Genomic DNA, 22,727 nt, shown 5'->3' with positions numbered 1-22,727 from the left:
CATTAACAGTTGCGACATGCGTTGTCCCTCACTGGGAGACAGCAGAGGTACTACTTCTAATGCATTTCTCCATTCATCATCATCTATTGGTCCCACATCGGACTCCCATTTAGCACGAGACCCGTAAGGGAACTGATCTAGATATTTGTCCACTAACCACGAATATATGAATGAGATCATGCCAGCTGTGTTTTCCCTTTCTAGAATATATGTTAGTAGCACATTAGATTGAGTAGGTATTGCTACATCTCCAAATTGTGCATGGCTTAGTTGCAAATATTGAAGAAATGCCTATTTGTAATACCGAAATCCTCAGTTATTTGTTCGAAGAGATTTCTATCCACTGGAAGTAAACATTGTAGCTTACTTTAGAAGGACAACAAACAGAGATAGAGAACCTTGAGGAGTTGATACAGAAAGTATATATTTTTCTTACACAAACAATATTAATTATTTGCCGAAAGTGGACAAACCATTTAAAAGTCACATACATCATGAACAGCCTCTACACTAAATTCAGATCTCTAAGGTCAGATCTCTATGCAAACACGTTGTCCATACTAATGATCCAATAAATACGGAATGTCTACCAAAACTGAGCAGAGCGTCTGTTTTTAACTGGCTTTTTCAAAATACGTTTCTAGTTCCGTTTTATATTGTGGACAACCCCTTAAATGATGGAGTGAAATAATAAAAAAAAAAAATCTTAGTTAAGCATTAACTGCAGCCCGTTTTGCAACCAAAATTGAATCACCCCCAATGCGCATTTCGTGCACGGTCAAGAGGCCAGCAGACATCACGGCTGATGATAGGGCAATGGCCCTGAAATGTCACATGATTCTGTTGTTGTCACTGCTCAGCTGTGCTTTGAGTATACTAAAGATCACATCAGACTTGTGATTCTTTGAGAAACAGAACTGGAGATAAAGGCAGTTGAAGACATATAGTTGGGAATGTGAGCTGCAGATACAGATCCAGTTGCAGCCTATTTCTTTCATGAGAACCTATCACCACATTTTTTACAACTACAACTTGTGGCAAGTTCCTATAGAGCCGTGGGGTTTTAACAGTGAGGGCGAGCTACACGATAGGGACAGCTGTGGACCGTCCTTGTTAGGATGGGAGTTTATGGACGACAATTGGTGCTATATTAGTATGTAAGGGAAACCTAGGTTCATCATTATCTGAATGAATCTGATGGTTGGAATCTTGCGCCCAGGATTGGTACGAAATTTCCATTTTCTTCCCTTTTGTTTCAGCAACATCTTTTTTTTCTTATGTACCGGGTCCAGTAAGTTAACCTAATTTGGATCTATTGGCACTAAACTGTCTGAAACTATTGTGTTCGTTGGTTGGCTGTCCTTTTATGATATATTGCGTGTACATACTGTAAATACCAGTGAATTTCTCCCATAGGTATATATTTTTGGGGATTCCCCCTGTCATCGGTGGTTATGATGGCACCCATGTGTGTGCCTTGTAAGTAATTTACATATATTTTTTGTCAGTATTTCACAGTGGCAAATAGGTGTTGGTTTTGGTGCAACATTTGTGATATCCTTCTTTTAGCTAAAAAAAATGTTTCCCTCAGATCCTCATATAATAAATTTTATAATTTTACCTGGTATTCATGGATATCTATAGCGAATCAAGGGGGGTTTGTCCTCCTGAGGTTCACAGGTCCTTTAGCCTCATAACAGTAGCAAATTGTACCCCACGCATATATATCTGATCAATGAAATCACAGCATACCTGCATGGACTTCTACTCCTCTTCATGCAGGCTGCTGTGATTTCTTTGATAAGATATATTCGCATGGGGTATAGTTTGCTAATGTTAAGATGAATTGTGAGAAAGGGATGAGCTGCTGGATTAAGCCCGAGGATGGTAAAGGACCTGTAATGATGTCAGCCCGAGGAAGTCTTGCCCACCTCGACTCGCAATAGATATCCCTGGATACCAGGTAAAATGATAAAGTTGATTATATAGGGATCTGAGGAAAAACAGTTCAGCTCTATCGATACCTGCCACTAGCTGTACTTCTGAAAAATGTGGCGACAGCCTCCCTTTAACTGCCTGTATGTCCAATTCTATAGCTCACGTGATAAGAAATAAGAGATAACGTATATCAAGACAAAGGAACGTGTTATAGGTACTAATACTATACACAAATTGCGTGACAATAGAAAATCTTTATTTGAGTTTACATAGAACAATTGTGTATGCCAAACCGGTAAAAACAATTAAAAAGCACTATCCAGTGCTAAGTCACAATATAGCAGCAAAAACGTATCATGTGCAGAGGAATAAGCACTTGTTGCTATAGGCAACCATTTGGTTATATGCAGCAATGAAGCATGAAGGTTGCTGTCCCAGCTACCCTAAAATCTAATAAAATAGTGACCCCCATCTACCCCATGGGGTACCCCATCTACCCCATATATGGTGATATGATATTTTTCTATTTGTCTTTGCCTCGCATTTGATATATGCATATTACTACATGTCATACCTATATTTCAACATCACTGATTTAACCCTGTTTGCCAGGCATAGGTCACTACTTTATTAGATTTTAGGGTAGCTGGGACAGCAACCTTCATGCTTCATATAACCAGATGGTTGCCTATAGCAACAAGTGCTTATTCCTCTGCACATGATACGTTTTTGCTGCTATATTGTGACTTAGCACTGGATAGTGCTTTTTAATTGTTTTTACCGGTTTGGCATACACAATTGTTCTATGTAAACTCAAATAAAGATTTTCTATTGTCACGCAATTTGTGTATAGTATTAGTACCTATAACACGTTCCTTTGTCTTGATATACGTTATGCTTCTTTGACGTGTGGTACTTCATTTTGCCCCCATTCCATTTTGTAAAAAGAAATAAGAGATCTTATCTTTACTATGAAACAAAAAGCATGTTTGAATTATTTCTACGCCTCTAAAAGTGACTCACCTCTATCAATTCATGATTGTTCGCACTCATTTGCATACAACTCTGGATTTTATTTATTGGTATATGTGCTAGATTTCACATTAAAGAGGACTTGTCACTTGTTGCAGTGTCAACAGATGCAAAAGATGTAGCAGTATTACACTGCTAGCATTCTCAGAAACTTTCGATGCTAGCAGACACTGCCGCGATGTACAATAGAAACGCTGGACTGCGCTGTGAGGGGGCGGTCTGAGGCTCTGCTTCTTACCAGGACAGCCCCTCCCACTCCATAGGTCGGCGGTGAATACTGAGCTTCATGCTGCAGTCAGCGCCCCTAATCTCACCCCCTCATGAATACGCCTGACCGCTTAAAGTATGGTCCGGCGTTTCTAGTGTACATCGCGGCTGTGTCTGCTAGCTTTATCGGATAACAATAGCAATGTGGCACTAGGGGCTGCTTACTTTAGTAAATTCAGTAAATTCACGAAATTCTCTGTACTCCACATGAGACATACCATAGATAAAAAATGTAAAACACACTTTTGTCCCACCAACAACTGTTTCTACCCTGAGAGCAGTGACTGAACTACTCCCTACTTGGTGTTTAACACAGGTGCTATCTAGGTGGCATAAATTTAAGGATTAAACCTGGGACAATTCCAATACTGGAATTCAGGATCTAGTCTTCAAATGATTGTGTCATTTTGTTATTTCTTTCTTCCATATTCCTTACATAACTGAAGAGCTATTTGCCAGAGGCTGCCCGTCACTCCTTGCACCTGTTTTATGAGCTCATTTCCACATTATTTTAAGTTGCCTGGTGTTTTGGGTATACTAGCTGTTTGTCCAAATTAATGGCTTGTGAAGTACAAATAAGTAGTGATTATTTCCAAGGCTACGGATGCCGCGGCTGGCAAGAGCCTCAGTCATTTTGTATCGATTTTCAGGTATTTTCCACAGATTGAAGCTAATTCTCTGGACGCTTTCCAGTTTGCTCTCCGGTCTCAATTGCATAATTAAATCAAAAATCAAATTGTGAGCGGGGAATCATTTCATTCCTTATGTTTAGTCTGTAAATAGCAGAACGCAGCGAGAGCCACGTGCTATGGAATTCCCCCAGCATTACAATTCTCTCTGCTAAATGGAAGAGGATTCAAATGTGATATTTTCATTTCTAATAAGAACTTAAGACATATTCCCATATCCGCAGGATAGGTCATTAATACCTCATCAATGTGGGTCCCCAACTCATAACCCACTTAGAATTTAGAGGGGCGTGTGCACCCAGGAAGACTGGAGGCAGAGGTATGGGTCCCAGCAGTGGAACTTGCACCCAGAAGGTATTTAGGACATCAGATCAGTTAAAAGAACATGGACAGATTTTTGTTGCAAAGAAAGGAGCAGCTTGTTTTTCATCTGTTGCAAGATATGCAAAGATGGGGTAGCAAAGGGGGGCAGCTGTATTCTGAAGGGGTCTTAAAGTCATTCCAACAACTGCGGGAAGAGTTTGAATTGCCACAGTCTTGGTTCTTCCAATACTTAAGGTTGAGACATGCCCTACAGGCACAAGCTAAATAAGGCTCCCTGGAAATAGGATTGATTAGAGTGCTGGATGGGGTAGTTAAGGCACTGGGGACCAAGGGGATAATCTCCCTGCTGTACAGTTCTCTTCTTTCAAAGGTACTGGGGGATCCTATGGCTGAGACTAACAGGAGATGGGAGGAGGAAGTTGGGGAAATATCGGAGGAAGAGTGGGCAGAGGCAACAAGCTCTCCTAGTATACTATCAATGAATGTTGCCCAAAGGAGGTCCCAATTGTTCTTAATACAAAGAGTATACAGGACACCATATGTGCTATTGAAGATGGGATTGCGGGAAGATGCTCGTTGTCCTCGGTGCCCTAAAGAGAGAGCAGACGGAAGGCATATGTTTTGGTCCTGTGTTACACTAGAGAACTTGTGGAAGGAGGCGAAGGACCTAATAGACAGAGTGTACAACATAAGGATTCCTCATGACCCCAAGGTTGGTATACTGAGCTGCATGGATGGGCAGCAGGGGACTCAAAATGAACGGTTGGCTGTGGCAAAATTTCTCTATCAGGTCAGGAAAAGTATAGCTAGGCATTAGGGGAACCTCCAGGGCTGGGAGAGGTGATATCTATGACAAATAAAACTATATGAATGGAGATGAAAGTTTATCAGAAAAGGGGTAATCTCAAAAAATTTGAGAAACAGTGGTCCGAATGGATGGAGTCTCCAGAGTTGGCAACTGAAGAACTGCGGAGAGGTTGGTCTATGCTAAATCTGGGGAGGGTACTGGGGCAATGAGGGATACTCTAGTATACCTGAGACTGTATTGGATGTGTGACGATATGGTGGATTGAGGGAAAGATGACAGACCAAAGGGTTCTGGGAATGGGGGGGGGGGGGGGGGGCTTGGGGATTGTTGTACGTGTTTCTGTTAACATATGTTTGTAGATAGTGTAGATAGGGAACCGGGAAGAGTGATGGTACATGGGGGAGGAAGGGGCTGGGGTAAGGCCAGTGAATAAGAAATAAGGGAATAGGTAAAAACCGTATAACTTGTATGTACACCATACAACTGGAACTGGAACTCTTAATGTTGGAGGGCAAATATGATATACTGCATCAGTGAAACAGTGAAATGGCTGGACAGTAGCTATGACTGGGCTGTTACTATGGATGGTTATAGTCTTTTTAGGAAGGATCGTAGAAATAAAAGAGATGGGTTTGTTTATATGTGAAATTCTACCTCAAGCCTGTCCTGCAAGATGACATAGGTGAGGAAAATGAAAATGTGGAGTCCCCATAGGTTGAAATAAGAGGGGGAGTGGAGGACAAAGAATAATAAAATATTACTAGGTGTTTGTTATAAGGCTCCCAATATAATGGGGTCAGCAGAGGAAATGCTGATAAGTCAAACATATGCAGCTTCAAAGCATGGGGGACTTCAAATACCCCGATAATAACTGAGTGGCAGAAACCTGCAGGTCCTTCAAAGGCAGCAGGTTTTTATCAATAACATAAAAGCAATTACCTGTTACAACTAGTCATGGGGCCAACAAGAAGGGAGGGAGGGGCAACCTTATCCTAACCAACAGCCCTGACGGGGTATCAAAATTACATGTTGGGGGGCTCCTGGCTAATAGTGACCACAAAATCATTGGATTTTGAATTATTCTGCACTAAGATGATTAGTGGTGGGGCAACGAACATTCTAAACTTCAGGACCCCAAATAATCAGCTAGGGGAGGACCTTAACCCCTTCAGGACTATTTTGGCCTCTAGGAGGAGGCCCCATTTTTCAAATCTGCCCTGTGTCACTATAAGTGGTTATAGCTTTGGAACGGTATTAAATATCCAGGGGATTTAGTTTAAAAATTTGGATGATATCTTTTGTGTTTGGTTCTGAAATAAATTTGGCTAAAATTTAGAAAAAAAACACATATTTTACTAGAATGTTATGAGGCTTAATTTGGGTGGCATTTTTCATATTTTTAGGAAAATCACTAAAACCCGTATTTAGATGTACCTGCTCAACTTTTAATTGACTGTGAAAGGCCTAAATAATGACAAGACTCGTAAATTACCCCATTATGGAAACTACACCCCTCAGCCTATGAAAAAGCATTTTTAAGAAGCTTGTTAACCCTTTAGGTGTTTTATAGTGGTTAAAAAAATGGAGGTGCGGTCTACAAATTGTAATATTTTTGGACAATACATTCATTTTGGGTGGAAAATTAAACATTTGCAATGGATTAAATGAAAAAAGGCTCCAAAAAGTTTGATACCCAATTTCTCCCGAGTACACTGATACTCGGGAGAGTAGCGTAGAATGGAAGGAGGTGCCATGCATAGCAGATTTCCATTGTCACACTGTACAGGCTCTAATTTTTTTTTTCTTTTTTTAATGTGGACCTATAGAGGCTTATTTTTTCTACTACATGAGATACACTTTCTGGTACATAATGTTGGGGTACCTATAGCTAAATGGCAAGATTTGATTAACTCTTTGTTGGTAAAGGAAATGAAAATCTTACATTTTTAGGAAGTTTTTTTTTTTTGTCCATTTACCATACCATAAAAATAGTATATTATTTTTATTCTATGGGTCGCCACGATTATGAAAATATCTTATTTATATAGATTTTTTACATTTTTTCCCATTTTTACTGAATAAAAAGTAATTACCGTATATACTCGAGTATAAGCCGACCCGAGTATAAGCAGAGACCCCTAATTTTACCACCAAAAACGGGGAAAAACTATTGACTCGAGTATAAGCCGAGGGTGGGAAATGCATTGGTCAAAGACCCCCCCCCCAGTATATAGCCAGCCAGCCCCATATAGTATACAGCCTGCCCCAGTAGTATACAGCCAGCGCAGCCTGCCCCTAGTAGTATACAGCCTGCCCCCAAGTAGTATAAAGCTTGTCCCCCTTAGTATACAGCCTGCCCATCGTTAAAAAAACAAAAGACTTACATACTCACCCTCCGGTGGCCCCGATGCGCAGCGCTGCTCCTCCGATGTCCATGCGGCTCGTCTTTTGGCTTTCGCGCCCGTCTTCTGTAACATCATGCTGGGCGCTGCCATCGCTCTCTCCCAGCCGGCTCCCATGTCCCACCACGATGTTAGAGAAGAAAGAAGACGGGCGCGGAAGCCAGAAGAGGACCCGTGCGGACATGGTGGGAGCAGCGCTGCACATCGGGGCCACCGGAGGGTGAGTATGTAAGTTTATTATTTTTTATTACGTATTGATTCGTGTATAAGCCGAGGGGACGTTTTTCAGCACATTTTTTGTGCTGAAAAACTCGGCTTATACACCAGTATATACGGTAGGTGAAAATGTCAATTTTAGCATCACTGTCTTTCAAACGCATAACTTTTTTATTTTTCAGTTGACAAATCTGGTTAAGGGCTTATTTTTTGTGAGAAGCATAAGTAGTCTTATTTTAGAGTGCATAACTTTTTTAATCACTTTTTAGAGCATTTTTTAAGGGGTATTAATTAAAAATGATCTTCTTTTTGGAGCTATTTTGGTTTTTTTTTTTTTTTACGAGGTCACTTTGCGGATCTAATAACGATTCTGTTTTATCATGCAGATTGGCTTTTGTGTATTTTATTCAATTTTACTGAATAAAAGCTAATTTGGAGAAAATCTTGTCCATTTTAGCATCACCGTCTTTTCATATGCATAACTTTTTTATTTTTTGGCTGACAAATCTGGTTAGGGGCTTAGTTGTTCTTTTTCATGGTCTTATTTTAGAGAGTGTAACATTTTTTGAATCACTTTTTAGAGCATTTTTTTAAGGTATTAATTAAAAATGATCTTTTCAGGACTTTTTTGCGTTTTTTTACCGTGCAGGTCCAGTAATGATTTGGTTTTATTATACATATTGTTGCGGACACGGTAATACCAAATATGTGGGGTTTTTAGGGGCTAATATTTTTATGTATTTCTTTTTAATTTATTCTAATTTTTAAACTTTAGTGTTTAACTTTTTTTTTACTGATACATACTTGAACTTGAAACAGTGATGCTCTGATGGCTGCCTCGGGGCTGCCCAGAAGCGGATCGTATCCCCCGGTAAGCGGCACGGGGGATCCGATCTATAGGGGGAACACCCCTACATGCCGCGGTCATGTTTGCTGCTAAACACGATGGTAGTGATGAGACGTTACAGGAATATATAGAGAAAAATACATTTGGTAAAACGAAGATAAAGGCAGCAAATTGCCAAGGAAAGTAAAAATAAATGGGAAAAAAATAATTTTTCAAACATATACCATATATGCTTGAGTATAAGTAGATTCAAGTATAAGCAGAGGCACCTAATATAACCACAAAAAACAGGGTGCCTCAAGTCAATTAACTTGTGCTGAACCAATGGGGATAAATGGTTAGCACTTTCAGATTCTTCCTGCTTTCATGTTGTGATCAGTTATTGTAATAATCCACCAGGGCAAGAACAATAGCCAAAAAGGTTTAATGTGCTTTTGTGGATGGTGTAGACAAGTCCAGAAATGTACTTGGTATGTGGTTGGGGTGGCCCACAATTCTATAAATGGAATATTAAGTTATTGGCAGTATTTCCTTTGTCTTTCTTGGAGGAAATTGTATGAAAACTCTCGGTGCCAACAAGGACTTTGAAGTTCTCTCTCTCCGAGAGGGTTAATTATCCATAATCAAGATACAGCTGGGGGATGTGAGGCATAGTGGTGACACGTATATGGCGTGGAGGAACAAAAATAATGTGTGCCCCCTCCCTTTGCTATATACTTCTACATATTCATCACACTAGGAAAGCCGTTCATCACAATTTTAAAAGTTGATTTTAGAGGGAAGGATGCAATTAATAACAAATATAAGATTTGTTAGTGTATTCTAGGTTTGAGTAAAGACTAGCCCGAAATGCATCGCCTGCTACCACCCCTTGTGATTTTAGTTTTTGTCCATGATTTTTGGAATAAATATGTAATTGTAACAGTTTCACATAGTGGAGTGCAGGATACTACATAAAGCTCATTGCTCTCCAAAGTATTCTCCCTGGTTGCTGAACCAGCAAATGGAAGCCCCCTGGCCCCAAGCACATAGCCTGGCAGCCCCCTGGCTCCAGCAAAGTCATCAGGACTGGTCTGGTGACTTAACATGATTAACCAATCATGGTGTTCACATGAAGTTTGTTTTAACCCCTTCACGAGTGCCATACAGCTATATGCATCCTGTTTGCACAAACCACATGCAGAAAAAATATTTATAAATACATGACAGTGGCCAAATTCAACCGGCTATATCTCCTAGACCAGTGATGGCAAACCTTTTAGAGACTGAGTGCCCAAACTACAACAAAGACCCACTTATATTTCGCAAAGTGCCAACACAGAAATTTAATTTCTGATTTATACTCCCTTCTCTGTCACAGCTTTCATTGATACCAGCACTCTGAGGCACCAATAAAGCATATAATAGTCCCAGGTAGAGCTGTCACTTTAAAATAGCTCTGTGCGCAGCAAGTCCTAGGCTGTCTGGGACTGCAGGAAGATACCTGGAGTCATCTCTGGTGATGGCCTGAGTGCCCACAGAAAGGGCTCCGAGTGCCACCTCTGGCACCAGTGCCATAGGTTAGCCATCACTGTCCTAGACCATGGCACCTAGAAACTCAGTTACGGTGTCATATTAATCAGGAGAGTTACTCCTTTTATATATTATATTTTGTATGGATGCTTCACAGAACCAAAGATATCCACCCTTAAATTTGTAATAAAAAATAGATTTTTATGTGCAGCTTTCTATTTCTGATTGTTACTTCGCGCTACAGGGGGCCGGCTGCCTGCACTCTACAGGGGGCAGACACACACACACACATAAGTGTTCAATTTCATGTCGGCTTATACTCGAGCATATACTGTAATACTGGCATTTAATCTGTTAGCTGAGAGAAATGAATGAAAATTTGGGGAGGTTAAAACAAATAAGCTTTTCTGTAAATTTGTTTTTAAGTCCGTAAAATTGTGTAAAAAAAAAAAAAAATCCAAACCCCCCAAAAAATCATATAAATGAGATATCACCGTAATTGTAGTGACCCATTGAATAAAGATAACAAGTGAAGGGGCAAAAAAAAGCAGACATTTGGGAAATGTTAGTTATGAAGGTATTTGTGTGGTTCACCATCTACCTGAAAAGTAGAGAATTTACAACTTTGAAAATTTTAAAATAATTTAGCCAAATATCCATTCTTTTCATAACTAAAAGCACAAGATTATCACCCAAATCTTTCAACTAACTTGAGGTACAATGTGTTACAATAAAAAAAAAAAAAAAAAAAAACACAATCTTAAAATCTATTTGAAGCCTTCCGAAGTTATTACTAAATATAGGGCCACACGACTGATTCTAAAAAATAAGGCTTGGCCATGAAGGTTAAAACTGGCTTCGGCTTCTAGGTTTTAATCCCATAGGTTGGACTTGATGGACCTTCCCACCTTATACACTTTGATACTATGAAACTCGTCCAGGCAGGATTTCATTTTGTGGTTATTTCAGTTAAAATGGGACCATTGTCCTTCTGATGAAACACATTACTGCTATAACAATACATACCGATTCCATTGGCTATGGGTGAGTCACAGACTTCTAGGCCACTTGGTAAAACTTGAGTATTTTTGTCATCCTCAAGGTCATTTTTTTCTTGCTCAGTGCCATTCTCAAAGTGCTGGTCTTCTGTGTGATTATTGGGGTCCCCATTTTCCATAGTTTTGCTAAGGGGCATAATCTGCAGTCCACTGGGAGTAGTTCTGTACGTTAAAGTCTTTGTAGACCTGTCTCCAGGTGAATATTTAGAAGAACACACTTTCTTCTGTTTCTGAAATGAATGTATTCTTTTCTTTTTATGTGAGCCACTCCTGCCTCTACCTGAATCGGGTGACCTGTGTGACATTTTGTCAACAGTTGTCCCTCGTAAGAGCTTTGACGCTACAGCCTGTTTGCCAGCTTTGGCTCGTCTGTCTCTGGTGTCCCTGGTTAGGTGGAGTCCATTAAATTCATCAATAAACTCCTCGCAATGCAGCAGGTGATGTTCAGGCTCCCAGGTGTCTTCACTACTGCCATATCCTTTCCATCTTATAAGGTATTCCCATTTCCCTTTCTTGTTCTTCCTTTTGTCCACAATCCTCTCAACCTGGTGAAGAAAATCACAAATATTTGACATATTATTTCAATTATTGTATAAGCAGGCTTGTAAAAATGTTTAGTGCCAAGTTTGTTTTTCCCTATGTTTAATGTACAAGTAACAGTTTTAAAATATTTCCACTATAGGCTGATATCAGAGTCATTTCTTTAATTATTATATGTTAAAGTACACCTACCACCTGATTACTGGTAGTACAGTGTCCTAATTAGGGTGCTTGTTCCGTCTAGGGAGAGGGGGGACTTTTTTTTTTTTACAAGTTTTCTGACATTTTCATTAACAAAATATTAACTTTGTAAAACAGCCGGGAACGCACAGGCTGACTGCCCCCGGGCTCCTCTTGGCCCCCTCTGCTTTTAATTTATGCACTTCCCCCTGCTGCAAGCCTCCTCCTGCTCCCAGCCAGGGAACTAGGAGAGAGCACACGCCCCGCTCTGTCCTAATTCCCCGGGCGGGAGCAGGAGGAGGTTTGCAGAGGGGGTGCACATAAATTAAAAGCTGGGGGAGCCGAGAGGTGCTCGGGTGCCTGAGCGCCTCTAGCCATTTTACAACGTTAATATTTAGTTAATAAAGGCGTCAGAAACCCTGGAAACAACAGTCTCACTGTCCAATAGATGGAACAAGCAGCCTAATTAGGACACTGTACCATCAGTAATCTGGTGGTAGATGTCCTTTAATGCTCTTTTGGTGTGCAGTAGGCAGTTATCAAAAATCAGTATCAACCCCAGTCATCCAAAATCATCATGTGCCATTATAGTACCGGTATCCTCTTTTGCTGCAAAATATAATAATAATAATAATAAATTTATTGTCCCCCAAAGAAGGGGAAAAGAAGATGTCACAAATCAGTTTAACCCCTTAACGACTTGGCCTTTTTTAGTTTTTTCACTTCCATTTTTCACACCCCACCTTCAAAAATCTATAACTTTTTTATTTTTCCACATAAAGAGCTGTGTTATGGCTTATTTTCTGCGTAACAAATTGCACTTTGTAGTGACGGTATTCAATATTCCATGGCGCGTACTGGGAAGCGGGAAAAAAAATTCCAAATGCAGTGAAAATGGTGAAAAAACACATTTGCGCCGTTTTCTTGTGGGCTTGGATTTTACAGCTTTCACTGTGTGCCCCAAATGACAGGTCTACTTTATTCTTTGGGTTGCTACGATCACAGGGATACCACATTTGTACAGGTTTTATAATGTTTTCATACATTTAAAAAAATTAAAACCTCCTGTACAAAATTTTTTTTTTTGATTTTGTCATCTTCTGGCGCTAATAACTTTTTCATACTTTGGTGTACGGAGCTGTGGGTGGTGTCATTTTTTGCGACTTTTGATGGCGTTTTCATTGCTATCATTGTTAGGACTGTGCTACCTTTTGATCACTTTTTATTAATTTTTTTATATTTTCCAAAATGGCAAAAAAATGTCGCTATTTTCCGTTACGGGGTTAAACGCAGTGAAAAACCGTTATTATATTTTGATAGATCGGACATTTTCGGACGCGGTGATACCTAATGTGTTTATGATTTTTACTGTTTATTAATATTAATATCAGTTCTAGGGAAAGGGGGGTGATTTGAATTTTTAGGTTTTTTTAATATAATTTTTTTTTTTAAACTTTTTTTTACTTTTACTTTAACTATTTTTCAGACTCCCTAGGGTACTTTAACCCTAGGTTGTCTGATCGATCCTACCATATACTGCCATACTGCAATATGGCAGTATATGGGGATTTTACTCCTCATTCATTACAATGTGCTGATAGCACATTGTAATGAATGGGTTAAAACGAGACAGCTTCGGGCCTTCGTGAGGCCCGATGCTGTCATGGCAACGGATCACCGCTCCCCGTGACGTCATCGGGGAGCGAAGATCCGCGCAAAGATGGCGGCCCATGCGGCGCCATCTTTTTGAAGCCTCCGGCAGCATTGCCGGCGGCGATCGCGGTGAAAGCACCCGCGATCGGTGCTAGCACCGATCGCGGGTGTTACCGGTAAGCCTTTGCTGCAATATGCAGCAAAGACTTACCGGCTATGGAGAGGGCTCGGCCCGCGAGCCCTCTCCATGCACCGGGACCCGGCGCGCGCCGTACTAGTACGGCGCGCGTCGGGAAGGGGTTAAAAGGACTTAAAATACAATTAAAAAAATCAACAATACAGTTAATACAGTGTTAATGTGTTACAAAATTGTATAAAATCAATAGTGCAGATGATAGTAAACATTGATTATTACTTTATTAACCCTTTCAGGAACTCGCCGTTTTTTCATTTAAATTTTTCACTCCCTGCAATCAAAAATCTATAACTTTTTTATAATTACAGAGCTGTGTGATGGCTTGTTTTTTGTGTAACAAAATGCACTTCATATTATTCCATGCCGTGTACTGGGAAGCGGGGAAAAAAAATTAAAAATGCAGTGAAAATGGTGAAAAAACTAATTTGCGCCGTTTTCTTATGGGCTTGGATTTTACGGCTTTCACCGTACAACCTTTTCATCACTTTTTAATGATTTTTAATATTTTTCAAAATGGCAAAAAAGTGGCATTTTCGACTTTGGGGACTATTTTCCGTTACGGGGTTAAATTCAGTGAAAAACCGTTATTATATTATGGTAGAATTGGTAGCATTTTCGGACGCCGCGATACCTAATCTGTTAGTGATTTTCACTGTTTATTTATATTTATATCAGTTCTAGGGAAAGGGGGGGATTTGAATTTTTAGGTTTTTTTTTTAAAATTATAAATATTTTTTAATTTTTACTTTTACTATTTTTCAGACTCCATAGGGTACTTTAACCCTAGGTTGTCGGATTGATCCTACCATATACCATATATCCTATAGTGTGCTGATAGCACATTGTAACGAAAGGGTAAAAACGAGACAGCCTCGGGTCTTCGGAAGACCCGCGGCTGTCATGGTGACGGATCTCCGCTGCCCGATGACGGCAGCCCGTGAACCCTCTCCACTCACCCACGCCCGACCCGTGACGTCCTATTACGTCATGGGTCGTGAGAGGGTTAAATACGTTTCAAGTGTCTTTTTTTCCCCTCTGCCTTTCTTCCTTATTTAAGAAGTTGCAAATCAGCTTGATAAAACCTAAGGTGTGACTATTGACTTAACTGTTTAGAGACAGTCCCTATATAGTATTATCTCCTCGGAGAGTTGAATCATAAAATGAAATATTCTCTAGGTATGAAAAGAATTTATCATTAGCCTCCTTTACTTATGTTTAAGTTTCCTGTTAATGCAGATACACAGGGGAGCAAAAAAGGCATAGAAAAGGTGCTTTACTTACAGGAAATCTAGGGCGGGGGCATTACCAAAGCCCCACTGTGCTGTAGTTTGACAGGCTGTTATACTGTGCAGGAGCATTTCCCACTTTCTTTTGTGTACTGCTGATATGAGATTACAGCCTGCAGGGCAGGCCAAGGGGCAGCAGGGGTGAGAGGAGATATGCTTCTGTAGAGTGTAATAGCTTGTAAATCTACAGCACTGGGAAGCTATGGTAACACTCCCCAGAGCCATATTGCCTATTTAGCACAATTTAAAAAGTCAGTTTTAGAAAGAATGGAGGCCATAGTTAACAAATAACAATGAAGATTGTTACAGTCATGGTGTCTGGATCTATGCGTAAGTGTTCTTGGCTTATCATGCTCAATTTGAATGGAAGCTTCCTTTAATGAGGTATATTGCAGAGTTTACTATTGTCACCTGCACTATTAATTTCTGAAATTAAAAAAAAAACAAACACATTTGCTTCAAAAGGTTTAGTTATATTTTAAGGTCCACTTTACCAAAAACCTCTTTACCTGTTTCAACACTTTCTGATGAACTCTGATTCCTTTTCAGAAAAATCTAAATCCAATAATATATTCAGAAAAAACATTAATGACAGCGCACTAGTGATGAAAATGGGTTTTCACCCAGGAACCTGGATAGACCGGGATACAATCTTTATTTCATGGGACCAATCCTAATATTTAGTTTCAACCGTAAAAATTAAAACTAGCGTAGGTCACAGTAGGCGCCCACAGGATAGAGTGTAGTAGGAGATATTATTCTTTAAGTGGTGATTCAGTCTAGAATGGGCGGCTGCGTCCCCTTTTAACGCCAGAGGATAACTGACGGCGGTACATAGACAAGGAGGTAAGTGCAGAAAGAACAGGTTTAACAGACGCGCCGCCCCATAGACAATAAGTAATATGTATGTTGAAAATAGTTTTTATGTTTTATGTATTGTGGACTACGCGTCGTGGACGCACGGTCATCTTCATCAGTGAAAACTGAATCATAACCCAATACACCTTATTATGAGATCTTTTATGTGGCCAGTTTAAAATCTATCATTTGCATTACTTTCCTGGCAGATATAAACAAAGCCTTTTCTTCATTAGGACTAGAACAAAAGGGAATGTATTATAGTACTTTATTTTTCTATATTAACGGTAAATATATGTATACTGTATTCCAAATCTTGCCTTAAAAAAAATCTTCAAATCTTGCCTTTTCCACATTTATTTCTGAGCTCAAATAAAACAAATGCGACAACGAAATAATTATAACCCCTTTTAAATGTCTGTATGACTTTGTTTCTTCTGTATAATTGTACTAAACAACTTCTATTTGTGTTATTATTTGGCTACACTACCTGCAAAACTCCTAATCTATTCATTTAGCGATCCTGTGGGGATTCTCTGCCCACTCTGTAAAAAAGTAGAGCCCGTCTTGGTCTTCGTATGATCCGTTTTCATCGACATGTCAGTTAAAAGCTTTGTTAAAACCAAGTCCACTGTAGAACTTCATAGGGAAGTTTAAAAAAAATAATTAAAAAAAAAAAATTGAAAAAAGGATGCTACTTGGGTGCCAAAAACTAAAACCGTTTAAAAAAACCAAATCCAAACAGTTTCAATCTGGCCTTGAAAAGCGGATGGAAACGTCAGCTTTTCATGGCATATTTCTGCCAGGTCTTGTGCCAGCTCAAGTCTACAAGTACATGAAAGTTGCCAACTCCAGCCCATACTGAGAATTATTCCATGTGTTCATCGTTTTCTTGAATCCAATCACTTCAATGGTTAATCGCTCTATATATATCGCAAACACTATTTCTACTGAGAAAGGCTGAAAAAGGTTAAAAAATATCCTTACATAAAGGATTAAACTGCACCCCATTATAGAGACAATTCTTGCCTCATCAATAATGATTTTGTGAAGTAATTTTCTGTAAAATTATTTAAAAATTACAGGAATGTTCTTATGATTCTGTAGACTTAACAATTCCTTCAAATTGGTGCTTCCTAAAATAAAACTATGAATGATATGATAACAAAGAAGCAGCGCCTCAGACCGGCCCCTTATAAATACGGCGAACCGCTTCCAGCACGGTGCGGCGTTCCCAGTGTACAACGCAGCAGTGTTTGTTAGCGTTATCAGAGAGTTACGATAACGCTATCAGCGTGTTGGATCAATCATATGACAGAAAAGAATGTAATGGATGGACTCCACTGACTATAACGTGGTCCACTGTGTTTCCACCAGTGAGCCTAGCATTTAACCAGATACAACAGTGCAGTATTTTTTGTAAGCATTATTAATTTTAACCCCTTATCACCGACAGTAGTTTTCAGCTCAATGACCAGACTCGATTTTTCAAATCTGACATGTCTCACGATAATTTGTTATAACTTCGGAACGCTTTAACATATCCCGGTGATTTTGAGAATGTTTTCTCGTGATACATTGTACTTCATGTTAGTTATAAAATTTAAGTGATAAGTCTTGCGATTCGTTCTGAAAAAAGTGAAAATTTGGCAAAAGTTTGTAAAAATTCTTCATTTTCCAAGTTTGAAATGTTCTGCTTTCAAGACAGGAAGTAAAACTACCCAAAAAGCTTGATAAATTACATTTACGGAATGTCTGCTTTATGTTGGGATGATATTTTATGCTTCCGGTCATTTTTCTAGGATGTTATGAGGTGCAGAACTTTAGGTGCGATTTTTCTCATTTTCATGAAAATTGCCAAAACTCACATTTTGAGGGAAAACTCAGCTTCCAAGTGACTTTGTAAGGCCTAAATAATAGTAAAACCCCATAAATGACCCCACTATAGAAACTTCACCCCTCAACGTATGTAAAACAACTTCTATTAAGTCAATTAACCCTTTAAGTGTTTCACATGGGTTAAAACAATATGGACCTGCGATTTAGAAACTATGGAATTTTTTTGGAAAATACATTCATTTAGGCCAAACTGACAGTTTCAGAATAAATTAAATGATGAAACGCACTGCAACGTTTGATGCCCAATTCCTCCTGAGTGTACTAATACCCCATATGTGGTGGTAAACTTCTGTACAGGCGTACGGCTGAGTATAGAATGAATGGAGGTGCCATTCACAGCAGATTTGTATTGTCACATTGTACTACCTATACATTTTTATTTTTTTGGTAATGCAAACATATGAGGGCTTATTTTTTACGGAATGAGATACAATGCATAGATAATTCATTTAGGGGGTCTATAGCTTATTCATGAGATTTTATTAACTATTTCAAGGGGGACACAAATAAAATCATCAATTTTTATTTTGGATTTTTAGCATTTTTTTCCCCCCGCTCACCGTAATGTAAAAATAATATTTTATCTTTATTCTCTGGTTCACTACGATTGCGGTGATACCTCATTTATATAGTTTTCCTTATCTTTGCTCAATTTTCCTGAGCAAAACCAACATTGGAGAATATTGCATTGTTTTTACTATTGACAAATTTTTAGGGCCATAACTTCTGTATTTTTATGTTGTCAGACCTGGTTGAGGGCTTATTTTTTGCGAAAAGAGTTGTTCTTTTCAGTCGTATCATATTATGGAACGTAGCTTTTTTTGATCACTTTTTAGAACATTTTTTGTGATGGTGTTTGATGAAAAATTGTATATTACGGGAAGTTTTTCGTAGTTTTTTTTTTCATCGTTCACCGAGCGGGTTCAATATTGATTTAGATTTATTGTACAGATTAATACGGACGCGGTGATACCAAATATGTACATTTTTCGTGTGTTTTTGTGTTTGCATTATATGTGTAACTGGGGAGATTATGGGACTTTATTTTATTTATTTATTTAATTATTATTATTATAAAATGATTTAATCTTTTTTTTTTTTACTCTCACATATTTTCCACCTTTTGGCTTGAAGAAGCGATCATCCGATCGCTTATTCAAGCCTCTACACTGCAATACACTTGTATTGCAGTGTATAGTGTAAGTAACTGAGCATGCCGCGCATGCTCAGTTACTTACAGCCGGGTCCTGCCAGGGAGGCAGGACCCGGCGAGAAGAGGAGCCGACAGCCTCGGGTCACTCGTCGGGACCCGGGGCAGCGGCAGGAGGGATCGGATCCCCCGGTAAGCACACCGGGGGGGGGGGGGGGGTCCGATCCCGGGTGTTAGTGCCGGGTCTGGGCTGTGATATCACAGCCCGACACCGGCACTATACTGACCCGATGTCCCGAAATCTTCTTCTGACGCGGCGCCGCAGAAAGGCGTCGAGTCAGAAGAAGTACCCTTAATGACCGACGTAGAATCCCGATAGGGCGGTCATTAAGGGGTTAAAATCTGCAATTTAACCTTTAGCACAGACATGAAGACACCACTGTGCCAATTTGAATACACTGACAACTCCCCACAATGTTTCTGCCCGTTTTCCTGCAGCTTTATAGGGGACTCATACTCATCTTCTTATTCAGCTAATATGTAAATGAAATGTGAGACAAATGAAAGGAAAATAATAATAAATAATTACACTTAAGTATAAAGCAAAGCAATCATTGTAATTATTCTGAATATAACACTGCAGGAGAAAACCACTTAAAGTCATTATTGATACAGAGAAAACAGATGTTATCATATAAAATTTACATAATTTGCTGAAATAAATTAAAAGTAAAATATATTCCCATGTGAAATAGTTTATAGGGGATGTCTGGAAGCAGCTCACTACTCTCAGGGACCTTTGGTCTCCAATGAACCTGAATCATGTCTGCTGTCCTCATTAGGCTATAGATAACACCCATAGGGAAACTTGTCATGCACTACATGATTCCCTTTTGGTAAATGTAGATCCCGTAGGCTTGAGGAACGTTCATCTTTCTGAAGAATGCCCTTTCTGCCTTACCAAGCCTTGTGTGTTGTGATTTTTAATTAACTGTCTCTATGGTTCTCCAATTCCAGGACTGGAAACATGAACAAATAAGCTGCTTCCAACAAGAAGACGACAGTCAATAGGAAACCAACTCTGTATACGAGAAAGTAAAGGCTACATTCATCTATACAAAAGTAAATGGTCCGAGTTCCAGATAACACTGAGGTCTAATTCACTGTCCATGCAGTCAACAAGATTCTGCCAGCCCACATGTAATAAGATTACAGTAATGATAGAGTGACTCCATTTACAATTTATCATACTCAAGTATTAAATAATACTATGTAAGTATTAAAGAGACATACAGGTTTGACGAGTAAAATTGTACCTTCTGAAACCTCTAGGTGTGTCATAGGGATTGAGGAGTGCATTACCTATGATTTTCTGCTGAGAAGTTTTTGAGGTCCCTTCCCAAAGTTCCCAGGAAGGCTATCTACTGACAAGTCTCAATATAGATCACTGCACAGAGGCGTTAACCCATTAAAGCCATATAAGAAACGTTAAGCCACCTTCAGAACAAATATTGACATGATACCAATTCACATTGGATTGACAAACACAGAATATGAAAAGCCAATTAAACTAACAATTTTTAAAAAGTGATTTCAGTAGTGAATTAGTGCAGCGGTTATTAGCAACATTATAATATACTTCATTAAGCAGAGCGGCCTCTCAGGCAAAAGTTTTTATACTTTACAGTTGCTCAAACTCTGTACTAAGCTAAAATAAGCAATTCTGTAATTTACTCACAGCAGGGGTTTTACCTCGTCTCTGTGGCTGCTCTCCCTTCCAATGGCTTCCTCAATTGCCAATCCATATCTGTACTCAGGAGATGAGAGGAGTGTTAGTGGACCTTACTGGGAGGGGCATGAGGAGAGGTGTGCGCTCCTAATCTGTACCCTGCTAGGTGCAGCAGAATTTCAGTCCTCAATATTGCCGACAAAACCTTGACTGATGTCAAAAGCATGTGACTGATCACATGGTTTAGGTCATCCAATTACAAGGAGGCAGTCTCTTTATACTGCCCTGAGAATGTTATGTAGCAGAGTTGGATGTGTTTGAAAGCTTGAATGCAGCAGAATTGCGTATTTGTGAAAGTTTGAATGCACAAATAAAGACAGAGATCAGGTTCCCCATCAATTCTAATGAATGGCTGCACACAGATCCTGCACACACTATAACAAATATATTATACACACACCACACACATACATATATATACATACATACATACATACACTGTGATGTTGACATGTCTTTATCTTTTTATTCCGATGTAGGCATTTTATAGTGTAGTTGGACACGTTTTAACATTTTTTTCTTTGTGGTATAAATTCCAGTATTATCATTTATTACAATGATGCAGAGATCCAGTGATCTGTGCAGTCAGTTCTGTGTCTTCCCTACATTGCCCACAAAACAGAAAAAGCAGAATGTACTTTGGATCATTACAATGTGCACTAGGAGTGCTGTCTTATCTTTCTCTATTCCCTACCCTGCCCTGTACTAGATCTCTGTGCATGCAGTAACACCGATTCTGTATCCTAATTGGCTGTGCTGCCTGGTCACATTAATGCCCTCAGTGCCCTGGCCTCAGTGCCCTTACCTGGGCAACCAGTCAAGATAGAGTCGATAGATAATTGAGGCTATATCTCAGGCTACGAGGGTCATGCCATTATGTAGGTAGCATGATATAGATATTTTTGGAATTGTTGTCAAAGGCTTTCTCCAGCTGTGCTAATTTTTTGCCAAGTAACTTTACATTTACACTTTAACTCTCTGCATATCAAGAGCATATTTTCTTTAGTCTAGCCACATCAGAGAGCTATAGAATTATCAAGTGGCTGTCTGTAAAGAGACAGCAGCGAGTGTGTGCTGTGAGAGGAGAGTTCTGTGTGAGTGTGCGGTGTATTACCGAAATTTTCATACTCCTCCTCGGGTAAAAATCTCTCACCATTTTTGAGGAGTGAGTATTTTTACCCTTCTGGAAAAATGTTAGTGCGACCTCTGGGTGCACCTTTCATTTCTGAGAGAATCAAAGGATTTTTCGTGCGCCTTATAGTCCGAAAAATACGGTAAGTCTTTAAACGTCTGTATTTTTGGTAGCTCAAAGAACCACAAGCTTGATGCAAACTGACATGTTTTAGGGGCATCTAACGTGATAATCCCACTTCACTAGACTCATCTTATGCAAAATACGACCTTGTAGGAGATTTTTTATTAATAGGTAAAAAGGCAAGATTTCACATAAAAGAGTAGACTCTGAAAAGGACATTTCATATGGTGAGGGGGCTGAGTAGTTTAAAGGGGTCAAGTCTTGTGTCCCTTTAAAGATGCATACTCCAATTGCAGAGGCCCTCCAGGCAAAAAAAAAAAAAAAAAAATATCCAATAGAGTGCAATACTTTTGCACAATGGTAACTTTTCATGCACTTTCTGCTGCCCTCACCGAGATTCAACATGTAGGACGGTACAGACATCCGATGTTGCATACACGATGGGTTCTGTAGTTTTCTTCTTAAGCTGAATAAGTAATTGAGTCAGAACAGGTATGTTTTGTAAGTGTAACTCCATAAAAAAAATGTTTTATGTCCTTGCGACAATTAGATTTTCAAAATTTTGTGTTGTCATGGGAAATATTACAGTTGTTCATTGCAGCCCAAGGTTAAAACTCTGTAAATTACCAGCATCCAGTGACCATCTTCAGAGGTCCCTCTATAACTAGGAGTCGCCTGTAAGTTGGGTTTTCTTAAGGCAGGCACTGCCTGTATTTCTAGTGTATACATTCCCCATTCATGTATATGGTAATAGCAGCCATACCAATTTTATGGCTGTAATAATATACAAACATGACATTTTTCTCCCTAACTTTTGCACAGGGAAAA

At 39.3% G+C, this 22,727-nt stretch overlaps 1 protein-coding gene across 2 annotated transcripts in view; it reads right to left on the bottom strand.

The window, feature by feature from the left end:
• Positions 1-22,727, bottom strand: part of CDYL2 (chromodomain Y like 2) — a 61,459-nt gene that overhangs the window by 7,957 nt on the left and 30,775 nt on the right. For both annotated transcript variants that reach the window (XM_072117532.1, XM_072117533.1), the window contains exon 2: positions 11,062-11,638. In XM_072117532.1, coding sequence (XP_071973633.1) covers positions 11,062-11,638 — 577 coding nt within the window. The remainder of the gene's footprint in view (positions 1-11,061; positions 11,639-22,727) is intronic.

The sequence above is a fragment of the Engystomops pustulosus genome, chromosome 7, assembly GCF_040894005.1.
Source record: "Engystomops pustulosus chromosome 7, aEngPut4.maternal, whole genome shotgun sequence".
Taxonomy (NCBI): Eukaryota; Metazoa; Chordata; class Amphibia; order Anura; family Leptodactylidae; genus Engystomops; species Engystomops pustulosus.
This window is presented reverse-complemented; position numbering and strand designations above follow the sequence as displayed.